The sequence below is a fragment of the Ornithodoros turicata genome, chromosome 6, assembly GCF_037126465.1.
Source record: "Ornithodoros turicata isolate Travis chromosome 6, ASM3712646v1, whole genome shotgun sequence".
In the NCBI taxonomy this organism is placed as follows: Eukaryota; Metazoa; Arthropoda; class Arachnida; order Ixodida; family Argasidae; genus Ornithodoros; species Ornithodoros turicata.
This window is the reverse complement of record NC_088206.1, coordinates 67289048-67310881: the sequence shown is the minus strand read 5'-3', so window position 1 is coordinate 67310881 and position 21834 is coordinate 67289048. Positions and strand designations below refer to the sequence as shown.

The window sequence follows — 21834 nt, the reverse complement described above, 5'->3', positions numbered from 1 at the left end:
GCATAGTGCCCTAGTACAAGTCTTTGTACAGCAACACCAACTCATGCACTGACTTTACAAAAAAAAGCTAATTATGCGTTTTGAATGGTCAGCAAGGGTCACAGACCGCACACAGGTAGCCCATGCGACCTTAATAACCCCGATACCAGTCCACAAGGCACCTTTTCCAATCTTTTCTACAGGCATTCTTCTGCCAAGCGCCCCAGTACAAATCATTCCTGGACAAGAAGAACAGACTTCATCGCGACCTGCGTGAAGAAGTCGGAGCGAACGCTGGAATCGACACATCCGAAATCGACGAACGAATGGCCGCTCTTAACGACAGATTTGAGGTACACACGCGTTGATAAAGGGGCCGTCTGCGTCGTCCTGACATACTCTGTGCTCTTTTTGCTTCTCAGAGCACCATAACTCTAGCACATCAGTGGGAGAGAGCCATGGAAGAAGCAGCAGCCCGTTGGGAACACTTGAACGAGTCCGAATCCCGAGCGCTGGAATGGCTTAACAAGGCTGAGAAGCATTTGGCTCCAGATCGCGACCTTGAAGCATCTGAGGTAAGACATCTTGTTTGTGACGTCCAGGACGTACCTCTCTGCGATATATGTGAATCACTTGTATTGGTCGATTAACTTTGCTCACCTGGAAGTTCTACTTGCGCCGATTTCTCGCAACGCATGACTTTACGTCTGTCGTGGAAGACGCAACTTTCTGTCGCGTTAGCGTCATGGGTCAGGTTCGCTACCGTTACCTCCGAGATTGAGTATACACTAGTGGGCCATGGATACTTGTACTTTCCCATGTCTTTTGAAGTCGTACCCTGTAGCGTAACGCTCTACAAGAGGAAATGTCTAAGGCAAAAAAAAAGTGAAAGTGAATCAAGCCTAAAGCTGTCGAGATAACTTAGTGACGGACGTGAACAGTGCGTAAACGTATGCATACTGGGAGGAAGGTGAAACCCGGGTCCTACATATCGGCAGCTCTCGACCTATGGTGGACCTGCAGGTCCTGGACAACAAATCCTTGTAACACAAGCAATGACCGTTGCGTTCCAGGCGTTCTTCAGCAAGCCGCACGAGCATATCCTGTTGAGCGTCATTCAGGCAGGCAAGGACGTGCTTGCAACCTTGCCAGAGGAACTTCATCCTCCCATCGAGAAACGGGTGAAGCACGTCAAGGAAAAGTGGAAGTCTGTTCAGGATAGACTTCCGCAAGTGCAGGACGACCAGACTTTCAATGCCCTGCGCGACTCCTTCACGAAGCACATCTACATTTTGGACCTGGAGCTCAGGGAGGAACAGACGCTCTTGGAGAAGGGAGAAAAACCGGAGGCTCTGCTGCAAAGACATGAGGTACGTGGCTTTTCAAGTGAGTTTGTTGAAAGTTGTCTTCGGGTGCGATTGGTTGATCACTAATGGTATTAAATGAGAGTAATGATTATTTAGGTTACTTTTTTAGTTACCCGCGGTTATTTAGGGAATGTTACAAATTCGTGTGGCATATACCTATTGTCGCGTATTGTCGTGTATTATGAGTCACAAGTAAACAACAACAAAAAATATCCATGTACCATTCCATTTAGAACACTGCCACATTCTTCAGCCTGTGACCTATTATTCTTGATTAATAATGAATTATTAGTATTATTAACCGTTTTCTAGAAGTCAAGCATGGGTATATAGCGTAGACAATCTCTCGCTTGTCTAGAGGCTCAAAACACACGACTGCTCGGGAGCATCTTTTTTTCTTGAATGCTGCTCCTCTTTCGAGGATCCCAAACAGCACAATGTACTGAAAGTCGAGTGCAATAGGTGTGGACGGTATGTGTCTTATCAATGTTCTTTAGTGTCACGAGTCTGTTCAAGGCTTTCCACCTACCCGCCCATTCAGTACATTGTGCTGCTTGGGTATAAGTACACAGGTCCACATAAACAGTTCGGGGCCTTTTCTGAGTCACGCAGTGAACTGGCGCCGTGCTTTTCCTCTTCCGGCTAAAGTGCGCTAGTTGGCACGTTTACAATAGTTTGTTACTGGAAAGAAAAAAGAAAGGTCACTGCCATGTCAAAGATCGTAAGTTTGCGGTGATCCAAGAAACGCGGGAGAAATTGAGCTGCCTTGTGATCTGGACCATGGGTAGACCATGCGCGCGACCCAAAAGAAGGTCTCATCCAGGGGGTTAAAGAAACGGAGGAGGTATACTTAGAGAATTAATAGAAATAGCTACTGATGGGAACTATACGCCTGTGCTATTCCCACCCCTTCAGCCCCACCCCTTCAGGGTTCTCTGGGTATATGGTTGTGCCTCGTGTAAGTAAACTTTGCTGTACCAGTAATTTCTCGTGTTGTCTCCTGTTGAGTATCCCTCGGTTTCTGTCGATATCTGTCAGTTTCCGTTCATATGTTATTTGTTGCGTAATATACCCTAGGAAAAAGCGAAAACGTTATGGAAGGGGGGGGGCCTTCAGTGCTCCTTTAAACTATTCCAACCGGCGCAATATTTGGAGCGCGCGAAACGCGTCGGGGACTGAGAACTTCCTTTCTGCACGTCTATTCCAGACTTACTTCAACAGCTCCAAGGACATGGGCGGCATCCAAGACTGCCTGGAAGAGATGCAGGAAATGTCAAAGGACTCCCCCGCCCGTCAGAGGGACCTGGAGAAGCGTCGCGAAGATTTCGAACGACTTCACGACCGCATTGTAAACATGGACCGTGTACTGAGACGCGGACCGTCGCAGTGGTCCGACTATTCCAAGAGGTACGTGCGCCGCGAAAGTTGAGGTTGTGCTGGATGCTGAACGTGTCGTAAATTGCAGGTTCAGCGAGCTGAACGCATGGATGGACGAGCTTGACAAGCGCGTCCAGAAGCTTGTGGAGAGCGACTCCAGCTCTGCAGAGGCTTATGAGGCTGCGAGGGCGGAGTTCATGGTAAAATGACTTTTTTTTTCTCGAAGGCGAAGGGTGCTTTCTGACTTGCGAGATATCAAAATGTAGCCACCAGTAGTTGCTTGAAATCTTGGCTAAACGTAAATAAGCTAAGAAGAATCCAACGATTGATATTCAAGTGGCAGTTTCACTATCGGGGTGTGTGGATTGGCTGCGTGTCGTCCGCATGAAGGCAGAACGGAAGAGGAAGCGGATGCCGGAAGGAAGGATTATACCTTCATTGAGGAAGGGACGTCGTGTTCCGCAAGGTCTAAAAGGTGGGCGGATAGCACGACCGGATCGCGAGGTGGAAGAGTGGTGTTGGTCGTTGCTTGAAAAGGACAGGAACCACTACAGCGTGCTCCTAGCAAGGCGCCCTTTTGGACATTGCATGTTTGATGTTACTGAGTGTAAATGTCCAGAAGTCAACGAATAGATCTCTACCCGAGAAGTGTCATTATGACGTTGGTAGACAGATTGAAACCGAAACAAATCGGAAGGGGAGGGCTGGGTTCCACGAATGGGCACTTGTTCACTGCCTCCTATTGAAAGAAAAGTAGGACCGAAGGTCGCGTCCCTTTCAGGGACCATCGTAATCCCCTCAAGACCGTGGCTTTCGGGCGCGACCTTGTTCGCTACTAGCTTCGAGCGTAGTTCAACTCTACCAAATTGGTGGCGCTGTCGACCACTATGACGTCATTCATTTACAAGCAGGGAGAGGTCTATAGAAGAGGTCACTTGCTCGTGAAGTTAGTATTTGTGACATATTTCCGTGGAAGGAATAATTTCGCAGGTATCTTTCGCAAAGACTATTTCGCGCGTGTGGACACTCTCCGCGAATCCTGCGAATTCGTGGGAAATGTTATTCGCGTCATTTTTAGAAATAATCACGAAAAAAGAAAATCACCGCTAGCTGTGCAAATGCTACGAAAATGCCGAATGTTGCTGCCTTTAACAGGTACTATAGTGTAGTTGGCAACAGTGACAGTGACCTATGAACGGTCCAATACTTTTATATGAGTTCTTTATGGAAAAGTTCTTTAGTTTCTCAATGCGCATACGAGCGAAAAGGTCAATACTTTCGAAGGACCTACAAGTAGAAAGTACTTTGGCGCCACATACTACTGGAATAACTGCGAAGCGTTTATCGCATTCAGGCACAGGTCAATGTGACCCTCCCCTTACAGGACATCTGTGCGAACGTTGAAAGCAGACGTGGTGACCTGGAATGGCTGAAGGAGCGTCTGGAAGCCCTGATGCCCACCTTAGAACCTAGAGAAGCCCAACGAGAGAGGGATCGGTTGGAGATGCTCTTCTCTCGATACCAGGCACTTCTGCCCACTCTGGAGACCACGACCGTCATATCGGAAACAGTCTCCAAGTGCTTCCTCTATCGAGAAGAGGTTATCCAAGTGAGTTTATAGTTGCCAACATACTTTTTGTGAACTGTCGACTTTGTAATTTGTCGCTGTGGGTATGTCACGGAGATTTCGTTTTCAAATATTGATGCAAGATGACAAACTAAAAAAGAACACCTAACCCAGTCTGTTTGATGATGACGTCGCGAACTTGATGTATTTCAGGTGACACGCCTGCTACGTGAGGTTAGAGACCTGAAGCCTCCAGAAATCCCAGCTGCTAACCCAGAAAAGCTACAAGAGATGGTGCAGCAGCAGAAGGTACGCAGAGCGTTCTGTCGCTACAAATTTACTTTCAATAAATCCATAAATCGCCCTAAGGCGCTTCAGTTAGACCATATCTCTTCTCATACAAGATAGATAGCCTATACACCTCCTCGGCCGCAATGGTTCATTGTCTAACGAAAGGCAACTGTCAAAGTGGCTGACTCACGCTGAATGTATGATGACATCGGAACAGTCGAGTCTGTTCTCATGAAGCGCTTAGGCGTCAGCAATATGGTATCGATTGAAAGCTTGTTTGTCTTCAGATTTACACATTTCCACAATGGCTGACAGGTAACAAATAATAAAATCTGCAGGAGGTTATTCGACAGCTGGAGGAACTGCAGGGCAGTGTGCAGGAACGCATCGAATCCGGGAAGACCCTGCAGGCTGAAGCGGGGGCCCCGGAATTCGTGTCCAAAGAAGTGCAACAGTTGGAGCAAGAATGGACACAAGTTTACAAGGAAGCTGTTGACAGACTCCACAAAATGACGGTCAGTAGTGCTGGGAATTAATTAATTAATTAATTGATGGATGCCTAAATGTGTGTCTTTGATGGCGTTCTCAGACCGACAGCAACCGCTGGCAAGAGTTCGAAACCCAACGAGAAGAATTGATGCGACGCTTGACACAAGCTGAAGAGGAACTCAGGTCGTTGGGAGATCTTGCAGATGCTGAACAACGAAAATTGGAGGAGTACATTCGGGAAAAACAGGTGAGTTATACGAATACGTTCATCAATTATTTTCTGTGGTGCGTTCGGAAGTGGTTTATCCGGGTCGAAAACAGAGGTCATCTTATTGGTGATGATTAAAATTATTGAAACGACAGACGCGGATGAATACTTTATGAATTCACTTTCAAGGATTTCTCTTGAGCAAGGGTTTCTCATTCCCTTGAGCATTCTCTAATACGAAATAAGGTTAAAATTTGGGCGGGTTGGTATGACATCTTTTAAAATGGATAAAATACCCCAGTGCGAAGGTAAAACAATGGGACGAGACAAACACAGACAAAGGGACGACGCACAGCACTGCTGTGCGTCGTCCCTTTGTCTGTGTTTGTCTCGTCCCATTGTTTTACCTTCGCACTGGGGTATTTTATCCATTCTCTAATACGGTTCTCACTTAAGTACCTGGCCATAAAGTACCCAAAGCCATTTTAGAACAACATAGCATTGGAAAGCGGTTGAAAGTGCTTCCTTTGGTATGCTTGTGCTTTGATAATAGACACAACGACCACATTCGTAGCATTCGTAGCGTCTTTTCTTTGCTTCTTTTCTTTTTCTTTTCTTTCCTCTCTGTTTTGGAATAACAAGCCGACCTCCATCTGGCTGGCCTTTCCTTTCTTTTTTTCTTAATAAACATATCCCCCCCCCCTCGTAGTAAAATTTCTTACGAAAGCACCAATAAACAGTTCCCAGAAAGGTTTCTGTCCGAAAAGAAAAAGAACACGATAAGTAAAAGCACACAACGTCGGACCTCTAGGACAGATATCCCAGCTAGCCGACCGGTCCTCTAGTAGTCCGGCCTTATAGCATACGTGCTCGACGTTACTTCACGAACTCAACTCCGCAGGAACTTGCACGCAAACTGCAAGAATCCATCGAAGAAATGCTGGCCCGTCTCCGTTCTATCGTGGACGAACTGTCACGCGAAGCAGGTCCGGAGCAGCAGAGCCTCCTTCGCTCTCAGTTGGAACAGACGGAACTTCGAACAACCACCGTGCTCACCACGGTCCGTGAGAGCGTCATCGAGATGGAAACGACCGTTCGACGATGCAGCGAGCTTCTGGACAAGGCGACGCAGATTGCTGATGGACTTGACTCCCTGCAGCGGCGTCTCGATGCCCCCGACGGCCCTGTGTCCGATCGTGTTGAAGAAGTCAAGGTAAGAGTTGTGTTTACGTCGTGGCGACCACAAAGACACGTACTTGTCTTGGCAGAGATGATAGCCCGCTACCTGGGCTTAGCATATGTGTTCACTGTCTTCTGACCGTCTGTTCCGTTGTAAATTCGGTGAAGTGTACCATAGCGCATCTCAAATATGGTACTCCAACACATCCACCGCGCTTAATTACGAGTGTATGTACAGTGCAACCGCACCATTGTCAAAACAAACGTATAATACGTTTCTTTGACTGGGGTATGTCAGTTCTGGAGTGTACCGTACGTACCTTCGTCTAGACAAAATTCTTTCTTCCTCTTTCTGTCTTTCTCTTCTTCTCCTCGCCTCCCTGCAGCTCTCCTCTCCTTTGAAATTTCGGTGTCCCTAGCGGAGATCGGCACCGGGTCTTTCAGTATTGAAGCAGTGAATGTACGCGAGCTTATGTCATGTGTGACAGCAAGTGCAAGAGGCAAAGAGTGGTGTATGAAGTACTCCACATTTATCCCCCAGTACGCCCAGTAGTGCATCCCCAGTGTACTCCAGTACACCCTGTAGTAGTGTAGAAGTACCCCCAGATTTTTTTGGCAGGCTTCTACCGAGACATCGGCGTAATGCTACTCAAGTAGTATTTTATGTCATCTTACTATTACCGCTACACTATTGGTTCTCTAAATTAACCATTCAATTGTTTTCGTCAGTAAGGTTCGCTCGCAGTACCTCTTATTTGTTACTTCCCGTAAAACACGTGAATACAAAAATTGACTTGTCATCCACACGCCGTTGTTCTCTTCCACAGGACCTTGAACAAGAAATCGTCAAGATGACGTCAGCGTTGACACAACTCGAGAACGAGTCTCAAGACCTGTCCTCACGACGTCCTCAGGCGACCCTGCACGAACTGCAAGAACAAACGACCGTTCTCCGGTCACGTCTTTCAGAACTGGATCAACGAGGCAAGCAAAAGGAAGAAGACCTGAGCCAAAAGCAAAAGGTCCTGATGGAAATCAGGGAAGAAACCGTGAAAGAAGTCAAGGCTGTCGAAACAGCTGAAGCATCCGTGGAACAGGGAGCGCCAAAGCCGACGACTCTGGGTGATGCTAAGAAAAAGCTGGAGGAGGTCAACGTAAGTAGTTGCTGGAGTGTGTGCGTGTATACGGTAGTGACAACTTTCTAACCTGTCGTCATCTTGTCGTGCAGGATTTCTATGACGTCACACAGAAGAAGATCAAGGAGATATCTCAACTGCTGAAGAAAGCAGAGCCCGAGAAGGATGAGCCTGACGGACGTGCCCTCTATCAGAGTCTGTCTGAGCTTTTGGATCGTTGGAACCGAATCCTTAGCGCGCTTCAGGTGAGATCGCTAGGTCAATAATTTAATGGCGTCTTCGACTGGCAGCCACCGATCGCTCTAGAGCATTCTGTCTTCTACTGGTCAAAACGGAGAGCTCTGACAACAGCTTCGGCAGTTGTTTCTTTCTTCCATCTTCTTTCTTCCTCCAGCTCAGAGCGTTCTGACTTGGAGCGTTGGTACAGCCAGTTGAAGATACCATAAGTAAAATCACGGTGATATGATTTTGCGGGAAGACATTAACAAATATGAAAATGTGGTGACCGGGAAACTGTGTGACCCGGGTGAGCGTGAGAAACCATGAATGCCCATAAGGCAATGAAAATAAATTTAATTAAGCGGAAATTTGTTGCATGCTGAAATAAATTGACTGCATTTAGTGTCAATCTTAGATCTTTTATACGAGAGCAACAGGCAGTGTCATGTTTTTTTCTTCACTGCGCTGTAATGAAATAAGAACTCACGATTTTGCATATCTAATCAGGCATGGAAAGACAATCTTGGATCCACAGTCCAACGCTGGGAAACCGTCACAACTGAAATGGAGGAACTGGTCACGTGGACCACGAAGACTGAAGAACATCTGGACAAGGTTCCACAGACAGCTGCGCCAGAAGAAATTGAAGTTCACAAGACGGACCTCAAGGCAAGTGTACCGAGAAAACAATGGTTTTTAGGGAAAAAAATCTTCCCGGGAACAGCGGGAACAACAATGGTTTTGTTCTCACATTCCGTCTGCTTGTCTCTTGCAGAACCTAGCCAACGAGGTAACGGAGAAACAGAAAGTGCTGAGCGACCTCCAGCGCAACATCGACCGATTTGAAGACACACTTTCCCACAAGGCATCGAGCAATCTACATTCTCAGGTACGCTGGTACATCAGACCTGGTGCTCATCTTCAGAGTATGCGACCGATAGCATGCTTCCGCATGCAATGTTCAGCACGGGCTTTACAACATGCGCTCTTCAGCAACATAATGTATCTCTTTACGATACGCCGCAGGTTTCAGAACTCCAGAAACGCGCCAATGCCTTGGCTGAAAAGATTCGGCAACTTCTGAGCGAGCTGACGGCTACGGCATCCGAGAGGGAAGAAGCATTGCGCGGTCTGGAACGCATACAGCAAGCTCTGCAGCAGTTGCAGACAGCAGTTGATTCTGGACGCGACGTGCATCTGGGTCATGTAGATACCTGCCTAAGACGACTTCAGGTGATATCAAATGTGCAACGCATGCCCCACACGGTAATAACATGAGATGTCACTCTTTCAGACCAGCTTAAATGACGTCATCCACCGGAAGAACGAACTGGAAACACTGATTGAGACTGTGGCCAGCATGCGTGAGACCCTCGGTGCCGCTAATCTGGAGCAGATATTGAAGAACATTGAAGCTCTCAAGAAAGTTCTTGACGAACTGCAAGACCTCCTTAAGAAGCGGGAAGAGACGTTGCACAAGGTTCAAGACTTTCAGACGTGGCAACGGGACTTCATCGAGCAGGCAAGTCACAACCTGTACTACTGGATCATATGAACTGTAGGTACAGTCGCCACAATACCACCGCCCACAGGAACGCACGTGCATAGATTGTACGCTGTAATAACGCTATATCAAATTGGATTATGTAGTGATGGCGAACCTTCTGTAAATTTGTCTATGGAGTCTGACATTGTCTATGGACACAACTCTATGGAGCCTTCGTGATTTACCACAAACGCGCCGGGGATAATAGCGCAACGGTGACACCGTTCAGGGCGTATTGGGTGCTTGATTGTCCATGGCGACGATAGGTGACGCTCTCACGGTCGCTTCCACCGGCCATAGTGTACTACGTCTGAAGCGTGGAGGAACCATGGAGAAGCTTGCTGGAGGTTTGAGGTGCAGAAAGGATAGTCACTTTGTTGGCTGGACTAGGTTGCTACAGTTGCTGACTACCTGAGAAGCTGCTGCTGGGGTTCTGAGCGAGAGCTCGGACGGCGTTATAGATGTAGCCATAAGCTTGTTGACGCTGACTACTGACTACTACTGACTACTCTGTCTAGCGCCGGAACCTCCAGTCATATTACTAAATTTCATTATTGGCTTCGCACTTCGGGTGTCAGGAAACACTATGATGAACGCTTCTTCTTCTTCTTCTTTTTTCTTTTCTTTTTCGAACCCTTAGGTACGGCTCCTGCAGCAGAACGTCGAATCTCAGAAGGCCGAGCCGGACACTCTGCAGCAGGCTCAGAAAGACAGCGATACCCTGACCTCGCAACTCGACGAAAAAGTGACGGAAGCTGACCGTATCGACAAGACGGTCATGGAAGTGCAGCTAACACTGAAAGAACAGACGACCGGTGATACCACAACTTTGCGCCGCGAAACTGAGAAGCTACGCGTGCCTCATGACCAGGTATTGATTGGAGTGGGTCAGATATAGAGGAATTGTTTTCGCAGCAGACGAGTACCATAATTTGGGTGTCCTATTCTTTGTAGCTGCAAGATGTCCTGCAGCAGAAGCAAGGGGAAGCAAGCAAGCTGCAAAACCAATGGAACGACTTCGAGAAACTTCTCAACAGGCTTCACGCCTTTGTCAAAGAAACGTCTGAACGGTTGAAAAATCTTCGTCCGCAATCAAGCAACATGGAGAGCTTGGTGAAAATGATTGACGTCGTTGAGGTAAGCGTGCAACGCAGACCCCATTCGGGCATAATGAGCTAGAGACGTCCCCGTCCACTGCGCTTAAACACAGGAATCAATTACAGTAGACCATCGTAATAACGAAGTCAACGGGTCCGAAAAAATATTCGATATAAGCGAGAATTCGATATGGGCGAATTAGGTACAGTGATGGTAGCTTCGGGAACACCACGGGAGCTTTGGAAAGGTATTCAAGCAAGCAAGCAAGCAAACTTTGGTGGGGAGCACATTGGCAGCTTTTCAAGTTGTATGCAAATATAAAAAATAAATAAAGAGAAAAAGAGAGAAAAGCGTAAGCTGGGTTTGCCGTAAGAGCTTCCACCGGCTCGCCCTTTGCAGGCTTGCAGGGCACTTCGAACAATCGGGTTCGAAACAGACAGATTTCGGTCAAACAAAGCGATAATTTGCTCTTCCTTTTGTGTGACGTAGCGTTGCGCAACCAGAGGACGGGAGTTCAAGAGTTTTACTTGCACATAACTTCATTTTCATATTTCACATCTCATGCTTCTCGTGTAATGGGGTAGTGTACTGCTCTCAAGCGGTGAATCACCCCAGGCCCTAGTCATGATTTAGTTGTTGTTGTTCGAAGAAAACTATTTCGTTATAACGAGAGTTTACTGCACGTATCTATAGTACTAAGGTAGAAAGCCCTCGGAGCGTGACCTGAATTGGCTTCTGTAACCAGAGAAACTTTGGACAGGGATACAGTGCTAAAGTATAGCCAGATCTAGCGTGACAATCTTTTTCTTGAACAGGAAGTACAGCAAAGCGTGACGGAGCAACAGACACAATACAACCGTGCTCAGCAACTGGGCAAAGGGCTTATTGAGGCAGACTCCTCGTCGTTCCCTAAAGTCCAGTCACTCCTTGGTAACCTGGCTCAAGCATGGGAAGGCCTGAACGCGGATGCCGCGCGTGCAGACAAGCTGCTGGCCTACGCGCGTGCGCTTTGGCAGGAATGCCTTGCCTTGGAGGTACGTAGCGTGGTGCTCACACTATTAGGCGCAAGAATGCCTCAATAAAGTATAGTGAGAATGATCTGTACGGCTTGGCTCTTTTGACCTTAGAATCAACTTGACCAGAGGATGGCGCAGGCTGATTCTGTTCTCAAGGAAGCGTCGAATGTTACTCCGACGGATTTGGTTCAAGCCAACTCCCTGACAGAGAAGGTTAAGGTATGCGTGTTTTGTTGAACTGTTACTTTGGTGTGTCTGAATGTGTTAGCTTTGAGGTGGAGATGACATGATGCAGGGCAGAGGAAGCCTAAAGGCTGATATGAATAGTGTCGTCTTTTATTTATTTATATTATCGTTCTCAATCGATTACAGGTGTCGAGCGAACAGATTCGCACTCATCGTACGACACTGGACACATACGTCCACAAGACCCGCGAACTTGCCGAACGAATGGAGGCCCTGGATGGGTTCGAAGCTGTTCCCGTCAGAGAAGCGCTGGAAATCAGACAGCAGCGATGGAATAAGCTCCAGGAAGATCTCCGCAACCGTCTTAAGGACCTGGAGGCCCAACTGGCTCTCTGGAGACAGTTGGAATCAGCGCAGGAGGAACTGAAGACCTGGCTGAATGACGTCTCTTCAGCCTTGCGGGAGGCCCAAGGTCTTTCTGAGGGTGAACGTACACGGAACGCACTTGATCGTTACTACGTAAGTGTGCTTCGAATTTTTCGTTATGTGAACATCTTTACCAAGTTTAATGACCCAAGTGCAGTACTTATAGGAAGCAGATGAAAGGTCTTCTTGTGTCGCTTTCAGTTCTTTGAGTACTTTTTTCTAACGTATGCTTTTGGGTTGCTGTTTGGGTTGCTGTGTGAATATTATGCGCCTCCAGGAATTTTCCAAAGAAACCGCAAAGCTTTATAGTTTCGATGTCTCCAAGGGCATGTGACGACATTAAGAGCTCCGGCGTCTGTTTCCCTTAGCTACAGTGCGCTCTCCGCCTCACGTTGGAAGACTGCCAGCAGCAGTGGTGAGGAGACGGAAATCGACCTTAGATGTGCAGTGTTGCCAGACGGGTGGCATACTGCGTTCACTATGACGTTATACCTGTCAAAACCAGGAGATAATTTCATGCTACATCCGTTTTACATAGAGAAACAATATTTTAAGAAATCATAGAGAACAATAAATTAGAGAGACGTGTGGATTGCAGTGGCGTAAATTTAGTAAATAAATAAATAAACTAAATAAATAAACAGTCAATAGCATAAATGACAATTTTAGGATATGAGATTTAGTCGACAGTGGCACGTCAATGAAGCTACCGCACGATAACGCAAAGTTGTCTTCGAAGTCCTAAGATTCCGTCGACCCGCTAAAATCATTCATCTTTCTTCTTCCAACCAGATCGAATTGGATACCCAGAAAAACATTTACACCGACATGTGCACGAAGACGGACTCCCTGGCGGAGTTGAATCAGGGAAGGGAAATTCCAGTCCTGACAACATCGCGCGAGGAAATTGGCTCCAAGATGACGGAAGTACAGAACCTGGCGGAAGAACTGGAGAAGGTCCTGGGCGAAGTCAGGAGGGACGAGACTGACATCAAGGAACGACTCCAACGCTTCACCGAATGGCTGAGGCAAAGGCGTGACTCCCTCGCACGGTGTGAAGGAACTGCAGGATCGGACGAACTCATCTTGCAACGGCTGGAGGAATGCAGGGTAATTGAATCTAAATGTATTCTCGCGGCGACGAGACGTCAGCCCTAGCGTGTCGTGGTGTGTATCGCGATATGGCGAGTATCTGTAGAGGAGCTAGTCTTTGCTAGTACCGGTATGGAGCGCTCTGATCGTGGCCGTCTATGTCTTCAACTCATCAGGCAGTTTTATTTTCGATTAGAGACAGGGTACGCCCAGAGATATGGTAATGTTATGCTTCATGTACTCTGTTTCATGTTTAGGCGTAGGCAGTAGCATCCATGTCTCATAAGCTCTTACTCAATTGCAGAGCTTCTGTATGGTTAATTTTGTGGTGACCTAAACATGGCGTACACTGCCATCTACGGTAACCTAAGTATGAAAAGAAAATAAACAGCCAGAGGAGGTGGTTCTTATTCTATGTTGCAATGTCGCCACTCGACCTGCATAGCTATCATGTATTCAAGACAGCACTCGGACAACTTTTCCTTACGTCGTCGGTGTTACATTTATGTGTTCTTCACCTTCTTTCACCAGAAACTAGAAGACGTGCTGCAGAAGAACCAAGACTTGCCCCAAGTCGAAACGAAGGTGACAGAACTGAGGAAGTCTCATCCGACCATAGACTTACGCCACCTTCAGAAAGAGGTCGACAACTTGCACAAGAGGTCTGTTTTTGTACATGCCTTTTTACGAAGTAGGAGCTTCACAGAAGTCGTACATTTTCCACCTTTTAGATGGGACGCAGCGAAGACCCAAGCGTCGAAAACGTGCACCAATCTCTTGGCTGTCCTGGAGCGCCATCAGAGGGCGGCCCAGAGCGAACTCCAACGGTGGCTCACTCAAGCCACGGAGAAAGTAAACTGGTGCAACTCGGACGCAGCCCGCGATCGCTTCAACCTCGAGGCCAAGCTCGTTACTCTACAGGTGGGTGACGTGATTCTGACGTGCGTACTGTTACGCTTATCGTGACGGCAGTTGTTGTGGGTGCTGAAGACATCGTGGAGGAGCCTGGTCGAACTACTAGGGGTGGTTGACTCGCTCTTGGAATGTTAAAGACCCGCGAAGAGGAGCCAAAATGTTCGACAAGAAGGGTGGAGGATATATTTATGGATGAACGGACCCGGCGTCTGAAGTGTGGCATGGTGGTTCGAGAGTGGAAGTTCGAGTGGGCGTTATCGCTTTGGGTTACGTTGTGTTGTGTTAGGTTATGTACTCGGGTTACGGCATACCGGTCTTACATTTAGGTAGTTACTTATAGCGAATAGAAGACCAACCTCTTTGGTCACTTCGCCATTGCGGTGGTGGCGGTGATGAAGCCGCTTGCCGTAGTCGGCCACTCTCAGACGGGCAAAGTCACGACTATCGCAGAGGGGGAGCTCGTGCGTCTTGTTCCGACTTCACAGGGAGCTGTGCCGACGACTGCAAAGTTGTGAAGGCACCCTACTGACCACTCATGTTTTCGCCATATGCCGCAGCGACGTTTTTTCGTCCTCTGTCTGCGAGACCGCATAAATACCTTAGGCAGACAAACCTCACGTGTAACATCACGGTACCATTATTATTATTTTTATTTTGCGAGCTGCCAAGTGCTTGTATTAATGGCTGGGAAGCCAAAATGAAGATAACCGAAGACAAAGCGAAGGGGGCAAGAGTGGTATCCGCTCGTATTTTTCTCTTCCGTAAACATATAACAACTTGACCGCCGGTGCACTTCGTCTAAGTCTTCGCCACGTCTTCCCATCCACCTCACACACCCTGCTCACATCCATATAATCACGTTGGCACACGCAAACCCCCTTGCGCGTCTTTCATCATCCCTTCCCCTCGTATCCGACACCGTACGCAAACACACTCCAGTGTATACGATGCCATACGACCACCAGACCACCAGTTGCTGGAAAAAGCGCGAAAACTTTTCAACAGGTCCGGATATTTAAAAGCACACCCAACGATCACGTGATCGTGTGACGTGAACCGAGTCAAAATTAGACCCCCGGTTCTCGCCCAAGGGCCCTGAGCCAAAATCGGCGCTCAACCGTACAAGTTGAACTTTCTGGCCTTGTCTGGTGCCTGTCTCAGCTATCAAGGCGCTCTTTTTCAAAAGTGCCTACTCTGTAGTTTCGTCTTGTTTATTGGGGTGTATTTATGGGGTCTTTGCACACATGGCTGCTTTTTATATCTCTTTAGTGTTTCTTTGAGGAAGAATAGGGGGAGAAGGAGTCTCTGTCCGCCAGCCAAAGGCGAGGCGCGCCGACGGTGCTCGTAGCATGGGATAGACGGTGTGTGTCGGTGCTGAAAAGGTTCTTTGTGCCCAGGCGTGAGGAAAAAAGTTTTGTAACGGCAAATGGTGGATCGCGTGAAATGAGTGGTGTGGTGTTTTGTGAGGTGACGTATTTTTTTGTTCTTGATCACGTCGTCATCTGTGTGAGTGCACTTGGTGTGAGGGTGCGGTGGTCGTTAGTCTACAAGGCCGATGTCGTGTTGTGCTGTGCATTCCATGTGAAACTGGGCAAGAAAGGCTTTCATTCATAGCACTTTCTATGAATGAATGTCTGTACCCGCACCTTTACCTCATATATCTGTTGAGGTTACTTCCTGAAGCAGCCCCTCCTGTCTGGCAGCAAGTATTTGACAGGTCCGTCGCCTGTCCGGGTCCTGAGCGAACGATTAAGATTTATGGACATTGTAACGAGGGTATAAATCATACCTTTGTTATACTTGGACGCGTTAGCAAAATCCGCCGGTTTGTTATAGTACCTGACTTTTTAGGGTTAAACCCGTATCCGCCCGATATTTACCCCACGAACGAAATCTGCAAAATTCGGGTTTAATCTACCCGAAAATATCCGGGTTGCGTAGGGTATAAGCATTCATTAAAATAAAGTTTGATAACATTGCTAAACATTAGCTCCACGTTAAGACAAATTTTTATTAAACAAAAAAAAATCACCCGAATACACCCGAATTCCTGACGACAGAATGTGCCGTAACGGGATTTAACCCGAATACACCCGAATTTTCGAATGAAAAATATCACCCGATATTTACCCCCCGAATTTGGCCAAAAATAAAACCCGAAAAAGTCAGGCCCTAAGTATGATACACTGGCGGCCTTTGCGAACGCGTCAACAGCGAATCAGCATTATTAGATGGACGCTGGCAAAATCTGTCAGTGTGTTACAGTATAATACACTGACGGATTTTGCTAACGCGTCCATCTAATAAGGATGATTTTGACCTGCGTTCGTCCTCAAATAAGTTCTTTTGCGGTAATTTCACGTATTATTACGATCAGTGCTGGATTTAGGGGAGGGCAGACGGGGCACTTGCCCCGGGGCCCCCACCACAAAGGGGCCCCAGGCAGTAAAGGTCTTGTCCAAGGGAAATCTATTTTGCATGCCTGAAACGCATCCATGAAACGGAAACTTGGTAAAAATCTGCTTCCGTCCACGCATATGGACCCCGAATAACACATTGGATAGACATAGAATACACCGAGGGAGCCCCCACAACACAGTTCCCCGGGGCCCCCACCACTGTAAATTCGAAACTGATTACGATGACTTCCAACTAAACGTTCTTACTAATACGACTTCGCACCATGTACTTCAGTTTTGGACTTTAAGGAGCATAGATGTGACATTTAACGTGGCTCGAAACATTGTGTCATTCTTCAAGCTGTCCATCAGGAGTCACCGCGCAAAATATTTTTGCTGCGCGGTGTATTGTCGCTGCGCAATGAAATTTACAAAATACTAGGGACGTGCCAACCGAATCCGCGAATCCGCGAATCCTAGGCAGGGATTCGAGGTTCGCGAATCCGAATCTTTCGAATCCACCAACCAGGTTTGTTTGTTGCTTTTTCAAATTGGCGCCTCCGGAGTCCGCCGAAAGCCTCATTGGCCGACAGACGTTTTCCTGTTTGTTTGCTTACGTTGCTGCGAACTGAAAGCGCTCAGGCAGAAACTGTTACATTACAAGTTTAAAAGTAACCTGGTTTTGCTTTTGATTGTTGCTTAGGTTTATGGAAATAATTCGGACTCGAGAATTTATGCATTTCTTGTAGTCGCCGAACAACACGTTAAATAACTTACTTTTAAGAAGAACTATATGGGTATATTTTCTCCTGAAACTGAAGCATTATTTAATTTGTTTTTAATTAATGTTAATTTGTTTAAACAAAAGTGTCATGTTCTGCTGCAAAACATTTTTCACTAAAAGTGTTTTTTTTTCTTCTGGCTTTTTAAACTCTTTTAAAAGAAGGGATTCGTAAGATTCGAGATTCGTAAGATTCGTGGATTCGTTGAAGCTTCCTTGGATTCGGATTCGGATTCGAAAAATCTTGGATTCGTCCCATCTCTACAAAATACAGTCGGCGAAAACGGCCGCGTGCAGCCAACACGTTCCTCGCGTGACGTCGAAAGGTCCCCGTGCCTTCATCGTTTCTTTCTTCTCAGTTTACGGGCCGCTTATACCCACTTGAGCCCCGTCTGGCTACGTCACGAGTCACATGCCCGGACAATAGGATAGTCACGATGTTCTCTCATTCTGTGATATTGCAGGAGCTCAAATTGTTCCTTGCACAACCCAATACAGCCAAAAAAGAAATAAAGAGTTGGTCGCCTCAATGCACCTTTAAGAGCCATGATCAACTTAAGCCATCGTGAGCATAAATGCTCCGGACTGCAATGCAGATGACACATCATGGCCAGAGAGTTTATGAAAGTTATTTCTTTGAAGGTGAAATGTGCGTGACTGCGGTTTAGAGAAGCGAGCGTTAGGTGCAGGTTCCCTTTCGCGACCCAGCCTGTTGTAAACGGGTTTGTGTAGGACACTTGCAGTAGGTCCTCCTTTGTGGTAGTTAAGAAAGAAGGTCGAACCTTGTAATTTCCATTGTCGCTCTTGATTTGGTTACATCTCCTCTGAGGTCACTCGTCGTTTTCCCTGTATGGATCAGACTCCATATGAGTCCTGACCGGCGACGATGGAATGTCCCAGCGGGCAGATATTCGTGGCTAGGACGGTGCCGGTAGAACTGATGGTAGCGCGTGGAAGCAGAGCCATGCCGTCGTCGTCCACGGGGCGCCACATCACTCCCCCGCCTCAGACGTGTAGCGGTGCTTGCGGTTGAGTGAAGTGAGGGAGAAAATGACGGCGACTCGTGGACAAGGGACGGCTGGGCTTGCAGCTGGGGTTCGGGGCAACGGACGCGGCAGCAGCCGGATAGCGAGCGCAGACGTTCGTTGGCGATGTAGTGCGCTTTGCGTAGTACTGTTGCGCCACAGCGCCAGTGGATATTTCGCGTCGTGTCAGGTGGTTGCCGGACGATGGGGGCAGCATGAGGCATTGCCGCGTACTTTTTTTTTATCCCTAACCACGTGCTTTTTCTCGACCAGTATAAATGACGGCTTCCTTTCGCTTTTCAGGAGGTTGAGTCTAGCCTGGAGCAGGGCGAACAGCGCTACCAGCAGTACAAGGAAGCCACGTCCCTGCTGAGCCAGGTGTGTCCAGCGGACCGCGTTCAGCCTCTGCAAGAAGAGAGCGAGCACATCGAGTCCGAGTGGAATAACCTGGTGTCTTCACTCTCCGATGGCCGTGATCGTCTGGAACGTGGCCTAGCACTGTGGCGTCGTCTGGAAGACATCCTGGACTCCCTGGGACAGTGGCTGCGCGATGCGGAAGCCCGCGCTAAGAGTGAGGCTTCGCGCCAACGGGACTTGGATTTGCTGCCGGATCAGCAGACCATTCTGCAGGTAAGAGTTCCGGTTCAACAAACAGAAGGTTTTTGAAGGGTTTAACAGTGTTTCAATCAATGATATATGAGTATCGCTCCTGTTGCTTTGAGACTATGTCCAAAGCAGACCTTTACGGACGCAGAAACTTCAGATCTGAACCTGATATTAAAACATGAATCTGTTCCTCTAATGTGCTGAGCAGCTTTCGACCGTACATTTGTGCACGTTTTCAGAGTTCTATATCTGTGACTGTAACTCAGTGTTATAGCTTGAGAATGTCAGCACCAACATTTCAGTTGTCATACTCCGAGCTTCTTTTAACTTTGAGGCTACCCTATTTCGATAACAGTTTCTTGGTTGGCTCTTTCTTTGAGTGCTTACAAATCGATAACCACAGCAGGCAAACCATTTGCCCCCTGTCGGACCATATGTGCTTGATGACCCGTACGGATTATCGGTCAGCACCGTAGTTCGGTGCAGTAGTCCACACCTAGTGCATTAGTAGTTTATTTACTATGATTAACATTGAACAATTCCCATTTTTCAAATAGAAACTGCAGGAGGAAGTTGTTGGGCAACACAAGACATTGGAAGAACTCCAGAATGTCGCCGCTCGCATTGCTGTGGAGACACCAGATTCGCACGTCGCTGGACAGGTCTCTCAATTGACTACGCGTCTTCACAACTTGGAAACGACATTGCAGGTAAGATACGTACACTCCATGCTCACGTGCAGCCAACGCACTGCGCAACGAGTGTCAAGCTCAAACACGCGCACCCATGTTGCAGGATTCAATGGAAAACTTGAAACGGCTTCAACAAACAAAAGCCGACTATGAACGTGCCAAACAGGAGCTACACTCGTGGCTTGCGGACATGGAGACAACCATGAACTCCTGCAAGGACACCACTGGGGACAAGGCTGTAGTTGAGAAGAAACAGAAAATACTTAAGGTTCGTATATCTTCCCTTGAGACGGGGAGAGGAACAAAAGCGTAAATTCGCGCCTTCCTTCGAGCTTAAGTCACAAACGACGCAACAGATGAGTTCCTTTCATATTGTATTGCTGTGAAGCTGTCAAGGTAGCGACATCTTTCTTTCCGCGAGGAGACATCTTTGGCGTTTTAGTGCCTTTTTAAGGCTTCTACGCTGATACAACACGCACTGGTTTTGTTAATAAGTAACACAACCACAATATTGTGATGCCTGTTCCAGGACCTTCTTAGTCGCAAGCCAGAAGGCCAGGCTCTTCTGAACTCCGTGACAGACAACGGTGAGAACATGTACCTGACGCTGAGCCCCGAAGGCAGAGACAGAGTCCGCCTGGAAATGCGAAGCCTCCGTGATGCCTGGGATGCATCGTGGGAGCGTCACGGCGCCCTGGCCAAAGGCCTTGAGTCGGCTCTCATGGCTTGGTCAGGCTTCCAGGAGAGGTAGGACGGCTGCGTTGAATGATGGCTTCGGTTACAAACCTATTTTTAAACATCTACATTAAAAGTCCTTCATTTCTCTATACTTCTTCAGCTGTACTCAAGTAGCAACTTGGCTGACAGAGATGAACAGCTTGATTGGATCGGACGTCGAACTCAAACCAACTCTCTCTGAAAAGCAGCTGCAGCTGCAGAACTTCAAGGTACGCTTATCCCTGCATAGGTAACCTAACCACTGTCTCTGCAGGGCAATAGTAATGACGCCGAAATACAACAAGCGACAACATTATTTGAATGATGGTGAGTGGTGATTTAAATAATGACGCCTAATATCCTCATAGGCCCTATCGCAAGACGTGACGCTACATCAATCCGTGGTGTCCCGACTGAAGGAGAAGGCCCACGAGCTCCCTGACTTGGGCGCTGCTCAGCAGGTACAAAACCTCGAAGGGAATTACGATTCCTTATGCACAAGAATGAAGGTAGGGCCAGGTTCAATTTGTATTGGCCATTGGCCAAACTCGGTAGTTTCATCAGCTGTGTTCATTTCGTCACAGAACAACATATCTGTTTGCGAAGAGCGTGTGTCGAAGCACGAAACGTACAAGCAGAACCTCGACCACTTCCTGGACTGGCTGACGACTCTCAGAGCTTCAGCAGACACGCTAGCAGGAGAGGGGGATATTGAGGCTACCGAAACCAAGATGGCTGCGCTCGGGGTGAGGAGACCTTTTTCGATATTCGGGACTCTTGTGCACCTATCACAGAATTGTTGGATTAGCTGTCTCCGTGCCACCACGTAACCCTGTATATCAAAAGCATGGTACAGGTGTCAGAGTGGTAACAGCCGTCTCCACACTTGCAGAACGTGCTGAACGCAGAAGAAGAGGCTACACGGCGCCTGTCTTCCTTACAACAAGCTCTCGAAGACGCCGTCATCCCTGGAACTAGCAGCCCAGGACACGACGCCCTCCGTAAGGAGCTCGAAGCTGCTCGTACGCAGTGGGAAGTATTGCTCCGAACATGCCGGGAGGGACGGGACGCGTCGGCGGAAGCCCTGAAGAAGCGAAAGGAAGCAACGGAAGCCCTCGAAGCGCTCGAGGCATGGTTGAATGCTCAACAGGCTCAACTGCGAGATCAGGCACCTCGCAATTCTGCAGCTACGAAACGCCAGCATTTGGAACGTCTTCAGGTATATAGTGGAAGAGATTTTACGCAGGCTGTCGTTGGGTTGTCACACTCCCCGTAATCGTTTCCACTTGCAATGTGATGTTTTCTGGCTGTGAGCAAAGGAATCACCTTTCTCTCTTTCCAGGATCTCGAACAAGAAACGCTTGCCCGAGAGAATGATTTCACGTTGCTCTCTCAGCAAGTGCAATCGCTTCCATCTGACACCGTACTTGCTCCTAGAGCTGACAAGTTACGTAGCCGGTACCACGTGCTCAAGAACAACCTAAAGGTAAATATTCAGTATATCCAAGTAACACATACGTTCT

The 21834-nt window shown here is 47.8% G+C and overlaps 1 protein-coding gene across 7 annotated transcripts in view; it reads left to right on the top strand.

Moving 5' to 3' along the window:
* LOC135397122 (muscle-specific protein 300 kDa-like) overlaps nucleotides 1-21834 on the top strand; it is a 177056-nt gene that overhangs the window by 57237 nt on the left and 97985 nt on the right. For all 7 annotated transcript variants that reach the window (XM_064628473.1, XM_064628475.1, XM_064628474.1 and 4 more), the window contains 33 exons: nucleotides 183-332; nucleotides 402-554; nucleotides 1053-1349; nucleotides 2554-2753; nucleotides 2812-2923; nucleotides 4108-4332; nucleotides 4504-4599; nucleotides 4920-5096; nucleotides 5171-5317; nucleotides 6180-6491; nucleotides 7285-7611; nucleotides 7686-7838; nucleotides 8320-8481; nucleotides 8588-8701; nucleotides 8839-9045; nucleotides 9107-9334; nucleotides 9999-10229; nucleotides 10313-10495; nucleotides 11272-11490; nucleotides 11584-11691; nucleotides 11845-12177; nucleotides 12877-13194; nucleotides 13708-13838; nucleotides 13908-14097; nucleotides 18600-18926; nucleotides 19460-19612; nucleotides 19698-19862; nucleotides 20124-20341; nucleotides 20433-20541; nucleotides 20680-20820; nucleotides 20896-21057; nucleotides 21204-21530; nucleotides 21654-21797. In XM_064628473.1, coding sequence (XP_064484543.1) covers nucleotides 183-332; nucleotides 402-554; nucleotides 1053-1349; nucleotides 2554-2753; nucleotides 2812-2923; nucleotides 4108-4332; nucleotides 4504-4599; nucleotides 4920-5096; nucleotides 5171-5317; nucleotides 6180-6491; nucleotides 7285-7611; nucleotides 7686-7838; nucleotides 8320-8481; nucleotides 8588-8701; nucleotides 8839-9045; nucleotides 9107-9334; nucleotides 9999-10229; nucleotides 10313-10495; nucleotides 11272-11490; nucleotides 11584-11691; nucleotides 11845-12177; nucleotides 12877-13194; nucleotides 13708-13838; nucleotides 13908-14097; nucleotides 18600-18926; nucleotides 19460-19612; nucleotides 19698-19862; nucleotides 20124-20341; nucleotides 20433-20541; nucleotides 20680-20820; nucleotides 20896-21057; nucleotides 21204-21530; nucleotides 21654-21797 — 6519 coding nt within the window. The remainder of the gene's footprint in view (nucleotides 1-182; nucleotides 333-401; nucleotides 555-1052; nucleotides 1350-2553; nucleotides 2754-2811; nucleotides 2924-4107; nucleotides 4333-4503; nucleotides 4600-4919; nucleotides 5097-5170; nucleotides 5318-6179; nucleotides 6492-7284; nucleotides 7612-7685; nucleotides 7839-8319; nucleotides 8482-8587; nucleotides 8702-8838; nucleotides 9046-9106; nucleotides 9335-9998; nucleotides 10230-10312; nucleotides 10496-11271; nucleotides 11491-11583; nucleotides 11692-11844; nucleotides 12178-12876; nucleotides 13195-13707; nucleotides 13839-13907; nucleotides 14098-18599; nucleotides 18927-19459; nucleotides 19613-19697; nucleotides 19863-20123; nucleotides 20342-20432; nucleotides 20542-20679; nucleotides 20821-20895; nucleotides 21058-21203; nucleotides 21531-21653; nucleotides 21798-21834) is intronic.